Raw genomic sequence first — 19,189 nt, 5'->3', positions numbered from 1 at the left:
AAAACTAAGCTTACATTTTGGGGCCCAGTTCCACAGTGATGGAACCACAGCAAACACAGGGTCTTGTCTATAGCACCTTCTATTTGAGATTAAGAACATAAGAATGGCCACACTGGGTCAGACCAATGGTCCATCTAGCCCAGTATCCTGTCTTCCGACAGTGGCCAATGCCAGGTGCCCCAGAGGGAATGAACAGAACAGGACAATTATCGAGTGATCCATCCCCTGTTGCCCATTCCCAGCTTCTGGTGGTCAGCCTCTAACTATTCTCTAAACATTAGCAAATTACGCCTCATACACTTTTGTGAGGTACAGGGGGGTGGGGTTCTTATCTCTGATTTGAAGGTGGATACACAGACACACAGAGCCGAAGGGACTTGTCCAAGGTCACTCAGAGTCTGGGGCAGAGTTGGGAATAGACTCTAGATCTGCTCACTCCCAGTCCCACAGCCTAATCACAAGACAAGGCTTTCACTCTGTTAGTGCTCTACTGGTCCAAATAATATGGAATTCCACTTGTGACACTCCAGGTCCAGCTCTTCTGAAGCTGGACACCTGTTACTGGAAACAGAGACCTATTCATTATCTTGTCTTATCAGCACAATTACACTTCTTCATTCATGTAATCATCCCATCATGGCTAACACTGAACACTGCTGCAAATGGTACAGAGGAGGAACCCCCAATGAAAATACAATTATTGTCACTTCCTGGGTTTAAATAAATAATGCAGGGACTTATTTTAACAAAGGAAACAGGAAGATGCAGGGGAAGAGGGAGTGAAGGAACCTGGAGGGGGCCCAAGCAGCAGGTCAAGTTGGGGAAAGCTTGCAGCCCTGCTGATCCAGAGCAGCTGGGTGTGTGGACGACAGTCACATAAACAGGGTATTCTTTCAAAACACAGAGAGAGGGACACTCTCTTCACTGTTTCTGGCCCAAGTTGCCCAGCCAGAAATGTATCAACCTATTCACTTGTTCTGTAAAACACTAGTGGTGTTTGTGCACCACTGTCCCCTGCTGGATAAGATCAGACTGCGCCACTGTAGGTCATAGGCCCTATACCTCCAACAGCTACCCTTTTAGCTCAAGCAGTTGGGGCCTGTACGGAGGAGACAGGATGATGAGAATTCTATCCTTGTAACTGTGAAGTTCTGGGTGGCCTTGGCATGTAGCATAGCCACAACTGTGAAGTTCCTAATAGGCGATAGATTGGTTACAATATGGTAACCACATTTAACATTGCTTGCTTTACAGAGCTACAGAGAAACTGTCTTGATTAGCCTGAGAAGTGAAAGACAGTCTAGACTGGTTTGGCTCAATCTGCTAAGGTAAGTACTTCTACCTGGTAAACAAAACACCCCTTTCATCGTTCAACCCACTGCAATCCCCCGGCATGACTGAACCGCATTCAGAAGATAGGGATTAACAAACACTCACATTGAATTCTTCCCGGAAGAGCTTATTGTCGTCCGCCATTCGCCGGTTAATCTCCTCTTCCAATTTATCCACAGGCAGTGGCGGGTACTTCCTGTTGGTGCTGGGAGATCTGGCAAGGAGCGGCATGCTCTGAGGCTCTGCAATATCACACAGACTATTACAACGGTGTTCATTTCTCCACTGACATCATCCTGGCAAAGCTGAGCAAACAGATTATGTTTGGTAAATTTTGGTATTAGGTTTGGTAAATTTTCAGGACAACTTTGCATCTCTGACAGAATGATTATTATCCTTTGCTCCTTCTACAGCAGAGGTGGGCAAACTATGGCCCGCGGACCACATCCAGCCCATGGGACCATGCTGCCCAGCCCCTGAGGCTAGCCCCTGGCCCCGCAGCATGCCGCCAGCACTCTGGCCCACCGCTCCTGCCAGGCAGCGTGGCTGGCTCCGGCCAGGCAGCAGGGCTGCGAGTTCCTGCTACTCTGAGCATCATGGAAAGGGGGTGGGGGTTGGATAAGGGGCGGAGGTTCTGGGGGTGGTGGTCAGGGGACGTGGAGGGTTGGATAGGTGTGGGAATCCAGGGGAGGGAGAGCTATTAGGAGGCGGGGGTGTGTATAGGGGGCAAGGCAGTCAGGGGACAGAGGTGTGGATTGGGGGGTGTGGTCCTGGGGGCAGTTAGGGGTGGGGGTGTGGATAGGGGTCAGGGCAGTCAGGAGACAGGGAGCAGGGGGGGTTGGATGGGGGGGAAGTTAGGGACAGGAGTGGATAGGACTGGATAGGGGGTGGGTCCCGGGGGTCCCAGGAAGGGGCGGTCAGGGGACAAGGAGCAGGGGGGTTGGATAGGCATGGGAGTCCTGGAGAGACCTGTCTGGGGGTGGGGGTGTGGATAGGGGCTGGGGTAGTCAGGGGACAGGGAGCAGGGGGGGTTGGATGGGGGGCAGTTAGGGACAGGTGTCCCGGGGGGGGCTCAGGTGACGGGGGGGATGGCTCGGGGGGTTCTGAGGGGGGCAGTCAGGGAGCGGGAAGTGGGATGGGGCGGATAGTAGGTAGGGGCCAGGCTGTTTGGGGAGGCACAGCCTTCCCTACCCAGACCTCCATACAGTTTCTCAACACTGAAGTGGACCTCAGGCCAAAAAGTTTGCCCACCCTTGTTCTACAAGATCTGCCATGCAAGGATGTCCCAATGCTTTGCAAACATTAACGAAGTAACTCTTCCAACCGCCCTGTGGGGTGGGTATTATTGTCTACATTTTAAAGAAGTATAACAGATACAAGTAAGGCTAAGTTTTTGACCCTGGATACCTAAAGTAACGTCATTTAAAGTCATACTGTACACTCTACTTTTATAACTCTCCCACGTGGAAAATGCATTCTGGTAGAAGAGTAGCTTTTTTTGGTTATGCAGAAACTGTTTTCCAAGCAACATTAGCTAAGCCCAAAAAAATAAAAAAGGCCCTCACACCGGAGTAAGAGAGGCCACATGAAGGTTCTATCAGTGTAAGCACAGAAATTTAAATTCACAACTTAGTTTATACCAGTACAAGTTTCTTATACAGACAAGGCCTTAAGCATCAAAATAAACAGAGGCTAATTTTCAGGCTTAATGTGCTACTGAAGGGTATTCCAATACCATGCAGATGTGCTCAAGTTCAAGGAGCTAAACAGAATTCAGAGGAGCACAGCACACATTACAGTGCTTATTTAGGTGACTATTTCAGGCACCCAACTGTGAAAGTTTTGGCCCAAAGTCACACAGCAAGTCAATCGCAGAGAAAGAAAGGGAAGCCAGGTGTCATGACTCTCAGTCATGTGCCTTAAAAGGGACTTGTAATGGACTTTTAAAATTGGGATTGTAACCTTTTTTTGACACCTTAGGATGGAAAAAAATCCGTGTCCAAGATTTTTAAAAATAGAACAGGGAGTGTTTTTTCTATATTTTTTTTTAGCTGAGAAATATCAGAAATGTCAAACTTGGTCTCCTCTGGTTTTGCTGGATGACCTCCTAAAAGGTGTCTCAGAGGTTTATTCAGCTCTTACCCTTGAACTGAAGCAGTAGGGGCTGCTGGAACTTTAACAACGTCTTTTCTCCAAAATGTTGGACATAGGACTTAAACAGGTACAGACACTCCCCAACTTATGAAAGCGTTTCATTCTGGAATGCCTTGCGCAAGTCAAATTTTATGTAAGTTGGGAAAGTATACCTGATAATTACGCACCAAAACAACAATAAAAAACGTACAGAACTTTTTCCGTAAGTGCAGATTTGCGTAAATCGGGTTTGCGTAACCCAGGGAGTGTCTGTATTAACAAAACTGAAGAGGAATTTTCAACTGTGATTATTATAGGTGGTCATACATTTTCCATTGGAGTGTTTCTTTCAATGGAAAATACCTTTTCAACTAAATGGAAATTTTTGCAAAACAAGTTTGATTTTGTCAAAAAAATAATAAAAAATAAAAAAAGTACCAATTTTTTTGTTTAATGAAAATCTAAAAAATTAAAAGAAAAAGATTTAAATTGAAAATAGAAAAAAGTTGCTTTTCAGGAAAATACTTCATGAGAAAAAAAATCACTGTACTGCCTGTAAATCCCTTCCCCGCTCAGTTACCTAGCTTTCTGTCGATTGATATTTGTGGTGCCATAATGTCACTATTTCTCCAGGCACCTCAGAGTCTCGGGTTTGTACAGTGTTTAGTCCAATGGGGTCCAGATATTGGGCAGGGGCCTCCAGACTCTACTGTAACCTTACCACCGCCACTCCTTCAGGCCTTCCATACATCAGAAACAAGTGAAAAGGGGGATAAGATCAATTCCTCTCCCCACTCTTTGCAGCTTGCTACAAAATTACCCCTCAAACTGATGTTTGAGAAATGAGGGTGTCCTTTCTAACTCAGGATAGAATCACAGAATGTCAGGGTTGGAAGGGACCTCAGGAGGTCATCTAGTCCAACCCCCTGCTCAAAGCAGGACTAATTCCCAACTAAATCATCCCAGCTGGGGCTTTGTCAAGCCTGACCTTAAAAATCTCTAAGGAAGGAGATTCCACCACCTCCCTAGGGAACCCATTCCAGTGCTTCACCACCCTTCTAGTGAAAAAGATATTCCTAATATCCAACCTAAAGTTGCTACTGCAACTTGAGACCAGTAGCACCTAGGGGACTGCAGGCTTACCTTTATGCACTGAATAGTCCTATTGAAGTCAATAAGACTACTCACAGTGTGTAAAGTTAAGCACGAGCATTGGTCTTTGCAGGATCGAAGCCTCTGTGTGTAGAGCTGCTTGAAATTATTTCAAATAAAAAAGATTAGTACAAAATAGCTTTAAAAAAAATAATGACAATATTTTGATTTTCTTGACATTTTCTGGATTTTAATTTCATCACTTTGGGGTTTGTTTTCGTTTGGGGGAGAGTTACTGCTAATTTTGATCAATTGGTTTAGACAGAGTTGTGGTTTTTAAATTATTTTTTAAAATGTTCAGTTTATTTCAAAACTTGAGAAAACGTCCTGGGTAAAAGATTCCATGCAAAATTTTGGAAAATGAACAAATTTCAATTTTGCAAACAAGCAGAATAAAGCCATCTCAGAGCTGATCAAAATGTAAAACAAAAAAAAAAATCTGAAAATTTGTGCGCACGCACGTTTTTCAGTGCCCAAACTTTTGCCCAACTGAGGGCTGCATAGATAACTTCCCAAGAGCCTGAAGACTGCACCTAATTACCATAAAATGAACTGACTGCTGCCATTAATTCTTCACATGGAGGTGTAGTATAGGCTCTAGCATGCAATGCGACACTGAGTCAAACAGCCTCCCGGGGCATTTGGTGCAGGGATGGCTCAGAAGGAAGAAATATTTAGCTTTTCTTTGGAGGATTCCCATGCAACAGCTAACCCAGCTAAGCTCTGTTTAGCTGCAATCAAGCACAATGATGACTAGTGGAAGTAGATCTATATTTTATATACAAATGAATCTCTACAAAACATGGAAACAAACACATTTTTTCATCCCAGTAGAAAAGGGGACAACATAATTTACTCCAAAAACAGGGAGAGAGCTGTACCAGTTTAATGAAAACTACAAGAGGTGCTATACTTAGTACCATTATATATAGATTATAAACCCAGGAGAGACCATTGTGATCATCTAGTCTGACCTACTGTATAACACAGGCCACAGAACTGCCCTGAATTAATTCCTGTTTGAACTAGAGCAAGATTTTTTAGAAAAATATTTCACCTTGATTTAAAATTAGCTAGTGACAGAGAATGCACCACAACCCTTGATAGGTTGTTCCAAGAGTTAATTACTCTCACTGTTAAACGTTTGCAGCCTATTTCTAGTCTGAATGTGTCTAGCTTCAACTTCCAGACAGTGTTTCTTGTTATACCTTTGTTTGCTAGATTGGCAAGCATTCTATTATCAAGTTTCTGCTCCCCATTTAGGTACCTGTAGACTGATCAAGTCATTTCTCCACCTTCTCTGTGTTAAGCTAACAGATGAGCTCCTTGAGTCTTTTATAACTAACCCAGCAACATTTGAACTCAGGACTTTCAGTTGTAACAGCCTGAGTTCCTACTCCTTGAGCTTATGGAAAATGTCCCCAATTTAGCCGCTAAAGCAAACTCATTAACCCGTTATATGAACTAGTCACTAGAGGAAGACAAAATCCACATTCTCTCTGGGAGGGGTGGGAGGGAGTCACAGAGGCTACATCTTCACTACCCGCCGTATCGGCGGGTAGCAATCAATTTCTCGGGGATCGATATATCACGTCTCATCTAGATGCGATATATCGATCCCCGAACGAGCTCCTATCGATCCCGGAACTCCACCAACTCGAACGGCGGCAGCGGAGTCGACATGGGGAGCCGTGGACATTGATCCCGTGCCGTGAGGATGGTAGGTAATTCGATCTAAGATACTTCGACTTCAGCTACATTATTCATATAGCTGAAGTTGCGTATCTTAGATGGATTTCCCCCCATAGTGTAGACCAGCCCAGAGAATGGAAAGCAAAGATTCACCTGTGTCATCTGTTCGGCCATTGGACAAGCGAAATGAGTTGGAATGGCTCCCAGCTTGCTTGTATTTCTTAAACCTAATGAAGGAGAGAGTTCAGAAAATCAGCAGCTGCCCATCCAAGGAGATCAATTAAGATGGGTATATTTCTCACCCAAATAAATCAAAGTTTCACTATGTGTTTCTTCTCCCCCTGGCTGCTTAACAGCTTTTAGTCTTGGAGTCAGTTATTTTGAGATTTCATATAAATAAAAATACTAACTCTCATCCAGTACTGAGTACTTTACATCTTTGAAGGAATTTATTGGGGGTCATACAGGTTGTAACTTAGGACAGAATTTGGGTGCAAGATTCACAGTCCCCATGCACTGTAGGAAGTAGGATTTTCCTTATTTTACACCCAGGGAAAAAGAGGCCAAGGTAAGAAAGTGTCAGTGGCAAAACTAAAACTAACACTGGGGAGTTCCTGGCTCCCGATTCAGTGCTCAGACCACAAGTTTACGTATCCAGTCATTAACAGCACAGCCCAAAAGGGAAGGAGGGCCTGTTGCCATTCACACAGTGACCTCCATATTCACAACGTGGCCTCTTCAGGCAAACATCAGTTACCACTAAGCTTCAGAACAGCTGTCTTGGGGAGTTGTATCATAATTTAGGAGACACTTGTGGCATCTGGTAGGAAGTGGCAGAGCAAATCTGCTTCTGCAGAAGTCAGTTGACAATGCCTGTTTACCCCTTTGGAGGTCAGAAGCCCCAGTGCTGAGAACAGCTGAGGTGCTGCAGTATTTCCCTTTCTGAAACCTTCATGAATTCACCATTACACGCTCGTTAACATCAAATGCTCTTAGATATTATGGTAATAGGAGCTATAGAAAACCCTAACACAGACACACATCTAACCTTACACCAGCTGAGATTCAAAGGATTCCAGAAGCCAAATGCAGAGATTAGTGAGAATGACAAGCATTAAGAATGGGGTACCTCAGAAGTGTATGTTCTGTCCCCTGATTCAGCAAAGCACTTAAATACATGCTGAAATTCATTTCTATTCAACAAAACATTTAACTAGGCACTTTTTACTTCAAGCACATTTAAGACCCATTGGCTTAGAGTTAATTACTTTGCTGAATAAAGGCCTATAAGTGGCGGGAAACAGAGAGGCTATTAACATTGCTTTATAAGATCTAAGAGTGTCTGAAGTTCCAGGTGGCCAGGGCCCAAATCATGCTTATGCTGAAATCAAAGGCAAAACTCCATTTACTTCCATTGGGGCCGCATTGGGCCCAAGCCAAGAAATGAAGGGAATTTTCCCATCACCAAAGGAAATTGCTTTTTTTTTTTTTTTTAAATCAACTAAACATTCCGGCAATTAAATAAAATGTTTACTGGAGGTGAATAAACACTCACTCCTAGTTGACCATTTGCATTCAGGGCGAGAGCAGTTAATGAGGCTACAATTCAGAAAGGTCCAATCTAATGCTTTGCATCTTTTAAAATGTACTTAATAAGTTTCATTAAAGTATAGTTCCAGTGACTGTCATCTGCTCTCACTGAAAAGCTACATTTATAGAACACATCACAGAAATGTGGGGCAGGAAGGGACCTTGAAAGGCCGTTTAGTCCAGCCCCATGTGCTGAGGCAGGACCAAAATAATCTAGACCATCCCTGACAGGGGGTTGCCTAACCTTTTCTTAAAAATCTCCACAGACAGACTCCACAACCTCCCTTGGAAACCTATTCCAGTGCTTAACTATCCTCATTGTTAAAAAGTTTTTCCTAGAAACTAATCTAAATCTTCTGTGCTGAAGATGAAGCCCATTACTTCTTGCCCTACTTTCACTGGACATGGGCAACAACTGATCACAGTCCTCTTTAGAACAGTCCTCAACCCATTTGAAGATAGTTGTCAGGTCTCCCCTCAGTCTTTTCTCAAAAACTACACATGCTCCATTTTTAAACCTTTCCTCATAGGTCAGGTTTTCTAAATCTTATAATTTTTGTTGCTCTCCTCTTAACTCTCTCCAATTTATCCATTTTTATTGAAGTGTGGCACCCAAAACTGGACACAGTACTTCACCTGAGGCCTCACCAGTGCAGAGCAAGTGGGACAATTACTTCCTGTATGTTATATACAACACTCTTGTTAAAACACCCCAGAATGATATTTGCCTTTTTCACAATTGCATCATATTCTTGACTATCATTCTATTTGTGATCCACTATAACCCCCAATCTTTTTCAGCAATACTACACCTAGCCAGTTAATCCCCATTTTGTAGTTGTACATTTGATTTTTGCATCTTAAGTGTTGTATATTACACTTGTCCTTACTGAATTTCATGCTGTCGATTCCAGACCAATCCTCCAAATTGTCATGGTCATTTTGAATTTTAATCCTGCCCTCCAAAGTGCTTGCAACACTTCAGAGCTTCGTGTTGTCATTTACACATTTTTATAAGCATTCCCTTTACCCCATTATCCAAGTCATTAATGAAAATGTTACATAGTACTGGACCTAGGACTGACCCTTGCAGGATCCCAATAGGTACACCCTCCCAGTCAGACAGCAGACCATTGATAATTACTGAGTATGGTCTTTCAACCAACTGTACACCCATTTCACCTAGACATTTTCCTAATTTGCTTATGAAAATGTCATGTGGCACTGATTCAAAAGCCTTACTAATATCAAAATATGTCATGTCTACAACATCTTTCTGTTTGAAGGATTCCAAAGCTTTTTCCAGATCAGAGAGACCACTTCACACACCTATTAAATGCATCCACCTCTAGGGCAGAATGGGGCCACTGTTTCAAGGCCTGATGCAGAACACATTGAAGTTAACAGAAAGATTCCCACTGGCTTCAGTGGGCTTTGAATCAAGGTTGAAGTGGGGGGGGGGGAACATCTCCAGCTCTAAATGCAGAGGGATTTTAGTTAGTTGAGTATAGTTACCCAAAATAAAATTTGATCGGTAGTACCCTTACCTTTGCAAAAAGTATCAACAGACTTTTAATGGCACAAGGAGTTGGGACCTATAATCTCAGAGAATCCATCTTTAGTAGCACAGCACCTCCTACCCTTACGATGAGGATTTGCTTTACACTGATCCACAGGGAAAAGCATCACCTACCCAATTACTAGCACACTACCTGCATAGTCCTTGGAGGTCTCCCTTGTAAATACTGGCTAAGTCAGTCCTGCTTAGCTTAGGAAACAGAACAAAAGGCCCAAGTTAGCATAGCTGCAAGCCATCTACCTAATAGTGTGTGTTAATTAACTTAAGGAGACTGAAAACATGTCACTAATATCCCCTAGGGAAGTGAGTGTTATACGTGTTTCTTACCTTAACATGTACAGCACAATAATTATAAATACTATGACTAGCAGGGAAGATAGGGCCACCATTACAGCTATAATTGGAGTCTCATCTGAAACAAAAAAGTAGACTCAGTTAAAAAAGAAGCAGCAGTTATCTTAAAACATCCAGTTACATCATTTTACAAGCCAGATCACTCTACAATTTCTGGCCTAAATTGTTTAATAATGACTGAATTGTTTAATAATGATACATTATCAAGTCATACATGATAGAAACACAGATTGCATACTTCAGCATTACTGATCACTTACTGAGTCCCCCAAACTGATATCCTATTTTATACTCTAAATACTGATTCTGTGCACCCTAACCTTCCTTGAAAAATCCTTTACTGCAGGATCTGACCCTAGGAACGGAACTATTTTAGGAGTATTTCACACAGTGGAATTTCTCCCTTTCCTTCTACATCAGGGTGGACAAAATTAGGCCCGTCTAACATTTCTGTCCAGCCCGCCAAGCTTTTTGGCTGCCCCCTCGCGATCTGCTAGCCGCTAAAAGTCCCGCAGGGTGCTCAGGCAGGTTGCCTGTCTGCTGTGGCCCCACGCTGCTCCCGGAAGCGGCTGGCTGCTCCTGGCAGGTCTCTGCACACCCCTGGCAGGGGTGGGGGAGGCGGCTCCGTGCGCTGCCCCCACTCCCAGCAATGTTCTCACAGCTCTGGGAGCTGTGGTGGCAGTGCTTGTGGGCGGGGGCGGTGCCCGGAGACCCGCGGTCCCTCCCCTAAAGGGGTGCACAGAGGCACGCCAGCAGCCGCCGTTTCTGGGAGTGGCATGGGGCCATAGCATGCAGGCAGCCTGCTGCGCCACCAGCCAAGAGCCGCCTGTGCTAAGCGCCTTCCAGACAGAGCCTGCACCTCGCACCCCGTTCCACACCCCAATCCCCTGTCCCAGGTCAGAACCCCTTCCTGTACCAAACTCCCTCCCAGAGCCCACAACCCTCACCCTCTCCTGCACCCCCAACACTCTGCACCAGAGTGGAGCTCCCTTCTGTACCCAAACTCCCTCCCAGACCCTGCATCCTTTCCTGCACCCAAATCCCCTGCCCCAGGCAAGAGCCCCCTCCTGCACCAAACTCCCTCCCAGAGCCCATACCCCTCACCTGCACCCCAACACTCTGCACCAGCCTGGAGCTCCCTCCTGCACCCAAACCCTGCACCTCCTCCATTAATATAGTAGAAATGTGCAGCCCGTGATGACGTACCAAAATCTGTGGAGTGGCCTCCCTGCAAAAATTATTGCTCATCCCTGTTCAGTGTGTATTAGAGGCATGATGGGCACAAGTCACTATGTTGGAATCCATATCCAAAGTTCAGTGCCATCATGGTTTTGATTCAGGGCCCATCTCCCTCTCCTATGTACTGAGAGGGCAATATGAACAAAAACAACGCCCTGACCTGGACACTTCTGAAGTAGGAGGGTTACAATCCAAACCCAAAAAGTTTCGCAGAGTGCAAGGTGATTAAATTTAGCATCAACTTCAGCCCATCACACAGAGGGGGGTGAACAAACTCAGAAATGGGTTTTGGTTCACATTTCTATTGCTCTCCCCCTACGGATACTTAATTTATTGAGAATGAGATTCTAGGCAAGCCGCTATATATGCTGTAGCATTAACACTTGTAGGTTATTAGCTAAAACTTTAGTAAAACTGTTCAACTGTTAGCACTCTCTCTCTCACACACACACACTTTTCATGGGCAGGAAATGTGCGACTCCTTTGCAAATTCACATATACAAAATGCTCTCACCCTTTGAAACATGCAGCAAGTTTTACAAATGAGGTGCTTGCAACTGACCACTGAGAGCTGCCAAACTGGTTGCTAGTGCTAGTGCCCTAGATGAAGAGAGATGGGGAGCCAGGCAAAGTCAAGCAGACAGTGAAGTAGCCCTGAAGGACACATTCTGTGCATTTGTAATGAGCTGGAACAAGCAGGGATGCCAACAATACCATCTGGTGGCATTTTCAGGGGCATTCACAGCCAGCTTTGGCTGTGTGTATGGAGCTGCCTTCTCCTCTCTCTCAACAAGCATTTAGCAATCACTAACCCCTGTGCAAGACATGGTCACAAAAATGCTCTCCCTATGTTAACTCATCATGGAACTCTAGCTCACAGAGGACCTGATCTACTACCGTGAAAGCCAGTGTGAGCTTTGCCACTGACTTCACTGAGAGCAGCAGCAGGTTCGCACAGCACGCAACATCTGTCTGGGATTGGGGGAGAGGGAACAGATAGGAGGCTCTACATTTTGTTTCCTGCTTGGGGTTTTCTAGGCGGGTCAGGCCGCGGGACCACAGTTAACGGCCACAGTAGAAAAGCTCTAACTCGTCAGGCCAGAAGTGTCAAAAGTATAGCTGCGAAAAACCCCAAGCTTCCTGCATCCTGCTGCTAGATGTGCTCCCTTTCAAAGCCGCTGCCTATTAATCATGTCTCACACCAATCACCTGCCAACAGCGGCTGGAAGGGTTTGCTCTAGGGCACTGGTTTTCAACCTTTTTTCATTTGCAGACTCATAAAAAAATTCAAATGGAGGCGTGGATCCCTTTGGAAATCTTAGACATAGTCTGCACATACTCAGGGATTTGCGGGCCAGAGCTTGAAAACTACTGCTCTAGGGAATCATTAGCTTGGTCTCTTTATTTGGGCTGCATTTGCAGTGAATGCAAGTGAAATGAACCACCACCACCACTTAGTGCTTGCTGGCCCGGGAAAGGAAAGGGGATTGCAAGTTGGTCTATAGTTAAGACTAAAGCTAGCTCCATTGTGTGGGCTGGATCCTGTTCCCACTAATGTCAACAGAAGTCATTCCACTGACATTCGCAGGAGCTGCATCAGATAATAAAATTTCCGGACCTTCACACTCACTCTCTCACCTCCTCTCTAAGAACCTTACAAAAGAAGCTGAATCTCCTGAAATTCTGCACACTGCATCCCACCATGGGAAGTTTAGTAAATATCAAAGCAAGACTTTTAAGGTGAGGATGTTCTGAAAATGCGCCCTTAGTTTATGCTTGGAAAAGCAGAGGTTGTTTATTCTGGCAGCGTGACCCAGCAGATAGAGCAATGGAACTGACTAAAGAGACCTGGGTTCTATTCCCATCTTGGCCACTGCCCTGCTGGATGACTTTAGGCAAGTTACTTCCTCTCCCATGTCTCAGTTTCCCCATCTGTAAAATGGGGATAATGATACTTTGCAAGTCACTATATAAGAGCTAGATATTATTAAATTACATCACTAAAATGGTTGGCCAAGATACTCATTGGCCTTGCTGAGGCAAGGAGACTTTTCGTGGTTTTGGGAGGGCTGGGGCTGGGGTTGTTAAGTGCACACAGAGAAAGGTTTATGAACATAAACTGAATTCAGTTGGTAGACTGAGCCAGATGAGGCGGGGAGGGAAGTAGGTGACGGGCCAAGGCCTGGACTTTAGAGTAGGAGACTAAAGGGAAATGTCGAGAGGCACAAAATCTGGGAGAGGACATGATACAGAAAGCAGCATGACCAACTCTTGTGATGTTATCGCAAGTCTCACAATAACTGGTTCTTTTTTCTTAAAGCCCCAGCTCCCTGAGTCATGTGATTATGTGAGCATATCAACTTTCATTTAAAAATTAAATTTCTAGCCCTCATGGTTGCAGAGAAAAGCTTGAAAATGTGACTTGTGTGCACCCCAATGGCTCAGAAACCAAAAGGCAAAGAAAACAAACCATATATTTATTTTTATAAAATTAATAAAATGTCATGATATTTAAACCAATGTTATGGTTTTTGAACATGTAGGGTTGGCAATACTGAGGGAGGGACATGAACCAGGGGAGGGAGCTGGAGAGTGGGGTGAAGGCGCACACATGGAGTGGTGCCCTCTGGGCAGGCAGGAGGAGGAGGAGGAAGGGCACTGGTGAGACACAAAGGGGTGATTCAGGGCATGTGGGGACCTCTGGAGGACAAAAGGGAGTTAGCATGGAATAGGGCAGGGGAGAAAAGGCAGAGAAGGTGGATGCAGGACCATGGAGGCATAACGGGTGTGCGCGCACAGGGGCTCAGGGCAGACAGAGGGGCCCAGCAAAAGGCTGAGTGCTGAAAGTTCACTATTTGGATAGAAGCATTCCCACTGCCCCCCCCCCCATTCCTTCCCGCAGTTCACGTCTCATGGTCACACATCCCTCCTAAGCCCTTGCTAGTCTCTGCAGCAAGACAGTCTTGACCTAGTGGGTCTCAAAAGCTCCTACGAGAGCAAGGCTTCCCTCCTGCATACTTTCTCAACCCACAAAGGAGTTCAAACTTTGGTGCTCATTTAAAAATAGACAGGGAAATTCCTGCACAAAAAACTTAGCTAAAATTGAAAGTGGGTTTCAGTGGAATCCAATTAACATCCAAAACACAGTGGTGTTATTTATTATTCACATTACGACAGAACCTAGAAGTTACAACTGAGATACGAGCCCTACTGCAAAGATGGTCCAATGGATAGAGACAGCCTGGGACTTGAGGAGACTTGGTTCACTTCTCTGCTCTGCCCTAGATTTTCTGAGAGACCTTGAGCATGTCACTTAGGGAACTGAGGTTCAGATAAACTATCTGTAAAATGGAGATAGTACTTCCCTATTCTTACAGTGTTGTGAGAATATACAGACTATATACACTAAAGAGCAAGGCCCTCATTATTATGGTAACGAGGGGCATATAATTACCTTAGATAGTGCTAGGCACTGTACATATATATATATATCATAAGAAACGATGCCTATCCCAAAGAACTGACAATGTAATTAGACAATAAAGACAGCACAGAGAAATGAAGGGCCAGATTTTCAAGAGAGATTAACACACTGGTTGCCCCCATGACTGGTCAAAGGTCTTACAGAGTCTGTGGCAGAGTCATGAATATCCCAATCTCCCAGTCTCAGAACTGTGCCTTAACCACAAAGCATCCACATTTCTTAAACATTGTCCAGCGGCTGCAGGGGAATTCATGTTGCCAGCCTTGTTTGGCTCCCTTCAGTTTTCTTTACAATCAAATTTGGAGAAAAAGAGAAACTAGAATAAAAACAACTCAAGATAAACCAAAAAGAGTTTGTTCATAAAAGCCCAGTGAAAAAGTCAATCACAAAGCAAGGAGCTCAAAGACTCCACCCACTGCTATGTGCTTGTTGCTTTTTCAACATCCTAAACCAGCAACAGACAGTGTGGTTGGGTGGGGTGTGGGAATAGGGAAAATAAACCAGGTGTGTTCTGTTTGGATATTTTAGTTTAAAAGGCCATATTGACTTTAGAAATCAGCACAGGCCAAAAGAGGCCAAAGTCAACAGCAACTCATCACTGTCAAGAAATCCCATGGAGGGGGAAGGGAGGGAGAAAAAAAGGCAAGTCATCGAGGCTGTCTCATTAAGTCATATTTATTGGCTCCATCCCTCACTTAGTCCAGTACAGTCTCCCTGTTGACGGGAGCTGCTAGACTCTTGTCAGCACTTGTGTTTGGGCTCTGTAAATGCAAAATGAATGCAAACATATACACACACGCAAAAATGTGTGCACATCATTTACAGACATTATTACAAGGACTGCAACAGTTACAGGAAACGTGCACACAGCTGAGTGAAATTCTCCCCAAAGCAGAGGGCCAACTTAAGGCCAAGGCAGCAATTAAATCCACCCAGTTGGCAGCAGCTGACTCACAATTCCCAGTTTTCCACAGGACACTTGGGATTTACTCATGACATTTTGCAGGTGCAAGCTTCAAATCCACTATGGAAAATTTACCTCACATTAGCAAGTTTCTTTCATTTTTAGCTATTATTTGCATTACAGCTGAGCCACATGAAATTAGGGCATCATCATGCTAGATGCTGTATATGCACTAGTTAGAGACAGTCTTTTCCAAAGAGTTTACAGTCTAAATAGACAAGACAAAGGATGGGAGAAAGGAAGGATCATTATCTCCTTTTTACAGATGGGAAGAGGAGACTCAGAAATTAAGTGACTCGCCCAAGGTCATACAGTGAATTTGTGGCAGAGCCAGGAATTGAACCCAGATTTTTCCAGACCAGTGCCTTGATCACAAATCTATCCTTCCTCCAATCAAGGTGTTGCAGATAAGGAATTTTAGAGGAAGTTTATGTTGATAGTTCTTTCAAGTGGGTCTTAGATTATTAACCCACCTTCTTTGAAGTGGATCTGGCTAGGACAACAATCAGTACAATATTCTCTATACATGGCTTCCACACTCTCAAGTAGCATCCTTAGGTTCTAAGGCAGTGGTCCCCAAACTGTGGGGCATGCCCCCCTAGAGGGGCCACGGGGGAATGTTCAGGGGAGCACAGCAGGGTCCTGGCCAGCCCCTATTGGGGGTGGGAAGGGAGTACCACCCAGCCCTGCTCTGCCCCCAGCTCCACTCCAGCCCCGCTCCTGGCCGCAGCTCTAGCCCTGAGCACAGCCTTGTTCCTAACCGCAGCCCCTGCCCTGCTCCCAGCCCAGGCCTCTGACCATGGCTCCCAGAGGGGCGCGACAGAAAAAGTTTGGGGACCACTGTTCTAAGGAGTAGTATACAGAGGGACTCATAACCAGCCATTCTTCTTCTCCCCTTCCAGCAGGAATCCTGTCTCCTTCCTTGCTCCAAACTCCCTGCCATGAGCCATCACACACATTACTTTCTTTCCAACCACAAGCCACATGACTTTCCAGCTACCTCCCTCCACCTCATCTCTCCATTGGCTCCAAGCCAGATGTTCCCAGCTCCTTCCTGGACTGCTCTCCTGATGTGATCTGCCTTTCCCAGCCTATATCATGATCCTGCGGCACATGCATGCATACATATATAAATAAGATTTACATATAGGTACTAAGGCTGTTGATTAATCGCAGTTGGCACACTTGATTAACCCCCCAAAATTAATCATCATTAAAAAAATTAATCGCGATTAATTGCAGTTTTAATCGCACTGTTAAACAAGAGACTACCAATTGAAATTTATTAAATATTTTGGATGTTTTTCTACATTTTCATATATATCTTGTATACTGTGTTGTAACTGAAATCAGTGTATATTTTGATTACAAATATTGTTATTGTAAAAATGATAAATAGAAGAAATAGTATTTTTCAATTCACTTCATACAAGTACTGCAGTGCAATCTCTTTGTCCTGAAAGTGCAACTTACAAATGTAGATTTTTTTTTTGTTACATAACTGCACTCAAAAACAAAACTTAAAACTTCAGAGGCTACAAGTCCACTCAGTCCTGATTCTTGTTCAGTCAATCGCTAAGACAAACAAGTTTGTTTACATTTGCAGGAAATAATGTTGCCCACTTCTTATTTACATCACCAGAAAGTGAGAACAGGTATTTGCATGGCACTTTTGTAGCCAGCACTGCAAGGTATTTACGTGGCAGATACGTTAAGCATTCGTATGTTCCTTCATGCTTCGGCCACCATTCCAGAGAACATGCTTCCATGCTGCTGACGGTCATAAAACAAAATGCGTTAGTTAAACTTGTGACTGAACTCCTTGGGGGAGAATTGTATGTCTCCTGCTCTGTTTTACCCATATTCTGCCATATATTTCATAGTTCAACTTTAATCAGGATTAAACAAAGATGTGAATGGCTAGCCAACTACAAAAGCAGTTTCTTCTCCCTTGGTTTTCACACCTCAACTGCGAGAAGAGGGCCTCATCCTCCCTGATTGAACTGACCTTGTTATCTCTAGCCTGCTTCTTGCTTATATATATATATATATATATATATATCTATATCTATCTCTGCCCCTGGAGAGTTCCACTGCATGCATCCGATGAAGTGGGTATTCACCCACGAAAGCTCATGCTCCAATACATCTGTTAGTCTATAAGATGCCACAGGACTCTTTGCTGCTTTTACAAAGCCAGACTAACACGGCTACCCCTGTGACACTTGACATATATTTCATGTTATAGCAGTCTTGGATGATGACCCAGCACATGTTGTTCATTTTAAGAACACTTTCAGTGCAGATTTCACAAAACTCAAAGAAGGTACCAATATGAGATTTCTAAAGATAGCTACAGCACTCGACACAAGATTGAAGAATCTGAAGTGCCTTCCAGAATCTGAGAGGGATGTGGTAGGGAGCATGCTTTCAGAAGTCTTAAAAGAGCAACACTCCAATGCAGAAACTATATAACCGGAACTACCAATCTGGCACGAAAATATCTTTTGATGCCAGCTACAACAGTGCCATGAAAACGTCTGTTCTCACTTTCAGGTGACATTGTAAACAAGAAGCGAGCAGCATTATCTCCTGCAAATGTAAACAAAGTTGTTTGTCTGAACAAGAAGCAGAACTAAGGGGACTTGCAAGCTCTAAAATTTTACATTTATTTCTGAATGCAGTATTTTTGTACATAATTCTATATTTGTAAGTTCAACTTTAATGAAATAGAGATTGCACTACAGTACTTGCATTAGGCGAAAAGAAAAATACTATTGCTTTTGTCTTTTTACAACGCAAACGCTTGTAATAAAAATAAATATAAAGTGAGCACTGTACACCTTTGTATTCTGTTGTAATTGAAATCAATATATTTGAAAACACATAAAACATCCAAAAATATTTAAATAAATGGCATTCTATTATTGTTTAATTTTTTTAATTGCTTGACAGCCCTAATAGGTACATGCATTCTCCATAGTTGGGATCTGGAGCTGAACTTCCCCATATCCAACAGCATTTGGATCAGGCCTAATCTCTATATTTACAGTACCAGGAAACAGACAGTGAGATGAGAGTGTGGTCTAGTGGATGAAGCACTTTTCTCCATGTCTCCCTGTATGTACATAACGTCCTCCCTGAACTGATCCATAGGGCCAAGTTCCTCCTCCTCCACATTTCCCAATGCTCAGCTCTGCTGAGATACCTGCAAGAAACTAGATGTGAGGAGCAAGCAGCTGAGGGGCAACTGGAAGAGGCTGATACTCACAACAACCAAAGAGTCACAACATACACTATAAAATTCTGTATTTGCTATTGCATATTTCTCCCCAACTGTTTACACGTTGCTCATCTTCCTAGATTGTCAGCCCCAGGATACAGGGATAAATTTGGAGGTTGCTTAGTACAATGGGCCTCCTGTGAGTTGCTGGATTACTAGGAATTTTTAATAAAATTCATCAATATCTATGAAAAATAATATTTTGCAATTATATGATGTGTCTCATCCCAAGATCTCAAAGCACTTTCCTTACGTTATTTAAGCCTCACTACACCCTTATAAGGTAGAGATGTATTTCCATTCTACAGATGAGAAAATGGAGAGACAGGGGCGTTTCCATCTCTTGTCTTTAAATGAAGACTGGATGTCTTTCCAGAAGATATGGTT

General features: G+C 43.9%; 2 protein-coding genes across 4 annotated transcripts in view; one reads left to right on the top strand and one right to left on the bottom strand.

Annotated features, from left to right (window-relative positions):
• PTPRA (protein tyrosine phosphatase receptor type A) overlaps window positions 1-19,189 on the bottom strand; it is a 256,654-nt gene that overhangs the window by 29,779 nt on the left and 207,686 nt on the right. For all 3 annotated transcript variants that reach the window (XM_050943359.1, XM_050943357.1, XM_050943360.1), the window contains 3 exons: window positions 9,806-9,890; window positions 6,463-6,536; window positions 1,438-1,574 (listed from right to left, as the gene is read on the bottom strand). In XM_050943359.1, the coding sequence (XP_050799316.1) occupies window positions 1,438-1,574; window positions 6,463-6,536; window positions 9,806-9,890 (296 nt within the window). The remainder of the gene's footprint in view (window positions 1-1,437; window positions 1,575-6,462; window positions 6,537-9,805; window positions 9,891-19,189) is intronic.
• The window catches only part of LOC127046389 (leucine zipper putative tumor suppressor 3-like), a 370,036-nt gene that overhangs the window by 304,957 nt on the left and 45,890 nt on the right, over window positions 1-19,189 (top strand). The gene's annotated exons all lie outside the window — the stretch shown is intronic.

Source organism: Gopherus flavomarginatus, chromosome 3 (assembly GCF_025201925.1).
Source record: "Gopherus flavomarginatus isolate rGopFla2 chromosome 3, rGopFla2.mat.asm, whole genome shotgun sequence".
Lineage (NCBI taxonomy): Eukaryota > Metazoa > Chordata > Testudines > Testudinidae > Gopherus > Gopherus flavomarginatus.
Note: the sequence above shows the minus strand (reverse complement) of the source record. Positions and strands in the feature narration are given on the sequence as shown.